This window comes from Gavialis gangeticus, unplaced genomic scaffold, assembly GCF_001723915.1.
Source record: "Gavialis gangeticus isolate Ggan-Ray unplaced genomic scaffold, GavGan_comp1, whole genome shotgun sequence".
NCBI lineage: Eukaryota > Metazoa > Chordata > Crocodylia > Gavialidae > Gavialis > Gavialis gangeticus.
Genome location: NW_017729006.1, coordinates 39,344,704 through 39,348,259, shown reverse-complemented (window position 1 = coordinate 39,348,259; position 3,556 = coordinate 39,344,704). Strand labels below are relative to the sequence as shown.

At 40.7% G+C, this 3,556-nt stretch overlaps 1 protein-coding gene across 1 annotated transcript in view; it reads right to left on the bottom strand.

Moving 5' to 3' along the window:
* The window catches only part of CNTNAP2 (contactin associated protein-like 2), a 1,521,099-nt gene that overhangs the window by 330,672 nt on the left and 1,186,871 nt on the right, over nucleotides 1-3,556 (bottom strand). The window contains exon 15 of the mRNA XM_019508724.1: nucleotides 2,877-3,004. Within this exon, the coding sequence (XP_019364269.1) occupies nucleotides 2,877-3,004 (128 nt within the window). The remainder of the gene's footprint in view (nucleotides 1-2,876; nucleotides 3,005-3,556) is intronic.

Below are 3,556 nucleotides of genomic sequence, written 5' to 3'. Positions count from 1 at the left end.
CAGGGTACTGCACCTAGGGAGAAAGAACCAGCAGCATACCTACAGGTTGGGGAACTCCCTTCTCATCAGCACAGAGGCAGAAAAGGATCTTGGAGTCATTATTGATTATTCCAAGATGAATATGGGCTGCCAGTGTGGGGATGCAGTCAGGAAGGCTAACCACATCTTATCATGCATCCATAGATGCATCACGAGCAGGTCCAAGGAGGTGATCCTCCCCCTCTATGCGACACTGGTCAGGCCGCAGTTGGAGTATTGCATCCAGTTCCGGGTGCTGCAATTCAGGAGGGATGTGGACAGCATCGAGAGGGTCCAGAGGAGGGCCACTTGCATGGTCAGGGGGCAGAAGGGCAGGCCCTACGAGGAGAGGCCTGTTCAGCCTCCACAAGAGAAAGCTGAGAGGGGATCTGGTGGCTGTCTATAAACTTACTGGCAGGGACCAGCAGGGAATGGGAGAGTCCCTGTTCCCCTGAACACCACCCAGAGTAACTAGGAATAACAGCCACAAGTTGATTGAGAGTAGGTTCAGGCTAGACATCAGGAGGTGCTACTTCACAGTCAGGGTGGCCAGGATCTGGAACCAGCTTCCAAGGGAAGTGGTGCTGTCTCCTACCTTGAGGGGTTTTCAGAAGGAGGCTAGATAATCACTTAGCTGGGGTCATATGATCCCAGCATTCATTCGTGCCCATGGCAGGGGGTTGGACTTGATGATCTGCTCAGGTCCCTTCCGACCCTAACAACTATGAAACTATGGAACAGCATCTCTTCACCCTGACCAGGGTATAACAGGAATGGGAACAAAGAAGAATCTTGGAGTCAAGAGGGATGCACAAGATGACAGGATGACATTTCTAGAGCTGTGGGTTGGTCAGGAATTTAAAGTGAGCATACAACTCCTACAATAGTATGAGCTTGGATTTTATTAATGATAAGTAGATGGGATATTCAGTCTATTCAGATGGAAAATTCCTGCTATTGCTTCAAAATAGTATATGGCTATTGAAGACAATACAAAAAACACTGCAGGATGAGCTTTGTGGAACTATAAATCCTAATAGTTAAATCAAACATGAGATCATATATAATGTAAATTAAGTGTTAGGAATTCATCTACTTTCCAAATAGCTGTTTAGTTCATCCATGTTCCAATAACCAGTATTATTTGCTATTTGCAAACATTTACTTAGCTAGAGTTTTGCTCATTCTAATGTTTTTGGAATGGATATGTGGATTTGTATTTGGATATAGATTTGTATTTATAGTAATATTCACATTTGCCATAGGAAGAAGTGTATGTGTGTATGAGAAAGAGTATTTGCTCTTCATTATTTCTTATTCATCATATATAATAGCTGGTTACAAAAATATCAGTCATCTAATCAGGGCTAGAATAACATGGGAATGAAGTGATCATTCAGACATCACAAGTAAGAAACAGTGAATAGCTTTAGTGAGCAGTTTGCAAACACCATATTTAATTTGCTTGAACTCATTCATCACAATTATTAACAGAAACCAGAAAGAAAATTAATACAAGCCAGGAAAAAAAAATCACTAAGAGAAAAACAGGATAGCTGTGTCTAACAGTACCACAGAAAGCAATGGTTGGGGGTTTATAGTACTGGACTGGCTCTGGGTCCTATTCTTGGTTCTGCCAGTGCTCTGATCAGCGTAGGCAAGCCGTTTCCCTTTCATTTACATCATTCTCATTATTCCTATCTAACAGATAAGGTAAATAATGATATCCTCTTCCATGAAGTACTTAAGGTGAAGTTACATGCTACACTTTTATATTAAGGGCACTTAAAACATGAGCGTCTGTATTAAAGCTTGTTAAGAGCCCTCTGAGCAGCACAAAGTTATGCAACTTCAGGTGAGGGTTTACTCTGCACTGTACTACCCAGCTAGTGTTAGGGCAACTTGAATCTGTTCCATTGAGATAAAATTAACAATTTTCAGTTCTCCCGTGTCCCAGGATGCACTGCTCCCAAGCCCCTCCCTCCCCCAACCCGGAGCAGGGGTACAGACCAGGTGTCCTGGCTCCTAGCCATGTCCATGCTTGCAAGCCCTCTAATAGTAAGTCAGAGCTGTGCAGGCAAGAAATGGTATTAACTCTTAATGTATGATGTACCTTTAACACTGCTTAACATTCCACGCATTTAGTATAACATGTAACTTCAATGTATAACTTTGAGTTACAATGTGTAACTAAGTATAATGTGTAACTTCACCCTTAGAAATCTATACATCAAGTTAGAAAGTGCATATCTATAACTCAATACTCAGGCTCAGAACCAGGAATGATTACAAAAAAAACCTGTTGGCTTATATAGTAGCATTGAGATAAGATGATACTTGATAGCAATAATGTCTAACTTTATACAGCTGTGACTTAAGTTTATAGTGAGGTATTTAGCCACAATGCTACTATTTATAAGTCTATAAACTTAGTTTATGATGACATAAATAGCAATGCTAATGGCGTTAACAGCAACACTCAACAGCATCACAGTTGTTGAGTGCTACTCTCATGCAATTTGTATTACTGTTTATATCAGTAATGTGATGTTTATATCATCACAAACCTAGCTAGGTAGTCAAAGGTGCCCCATATACCATATAAGAAAGATGACCCACATTTTAGATGTAAAGCTAAGCCTTTATAGTGATGTTTTTATGGTCAGAATTTCTCAACACATCTTGGATTCTGCTAGGAAAAGGCTCTTAATAGACTATTTATTTGCCAATACGCAGTGGAAGAGATGACTAACATTTTACTATGTACCAACAGTACTGTGAGATACCCAGAAGCAAGTGAACCCCCCTTCCCCAACACACAAAACAAACAAACAAAAAAACCCCAACAACTAACTTACGGTCTCCTTGACAGCGCACAGGACCCACAGTTATTTTAGCTTCAGATCCAGGTCGGTCAATATCTCCAACCACTACTTGACTCAAGGGTAGATGTTCTTTGTAAGATAAGAGCCCAGTGTCTTTTCTCCTGAGTCACATAAAAAAAGAAACAATAATTGTGATATAGGTATAGGGAAATCTTTGTTCACTGTGAAAGTGGCTATTGTACAGTGATTGATAGCTAAAAGAATAAATAGTCCCAGGAAGCAATAATTCAACCAATAATTTGTTACCCTTTAAGGTCTGTCTTAAATCATAGAAGCTTGCTTAAATATCTTATTACAGTATGTACTTTTGTATATCAAAGATATTCAATGTGGTGCCTATCTTCAAGAAAGGGAGGAAAGTGGATCCAGCTAACTATAGGCTCATCAGCCTGACTTCTATCCTGGGGAAGATCTTAGAAAAGTTTATTAAAGAGGCCATCCTTAATGGACTGGCCGATACCAACATCCTGAGGGATAGCCAGCACGGGTTTGTTGTGGGTAGGTCTTGCTTGACCAATCTCATTACCTTCTACGACCAGGTGACCTATCACTTGGACAAGGGAGAAGAGATTGATGTCATATATCTTGACTTCAAAAAAGCCTTTGATCTGGTATCCCATGATCACCTCTTGGCGAAACTGGCCAGTTGTGGC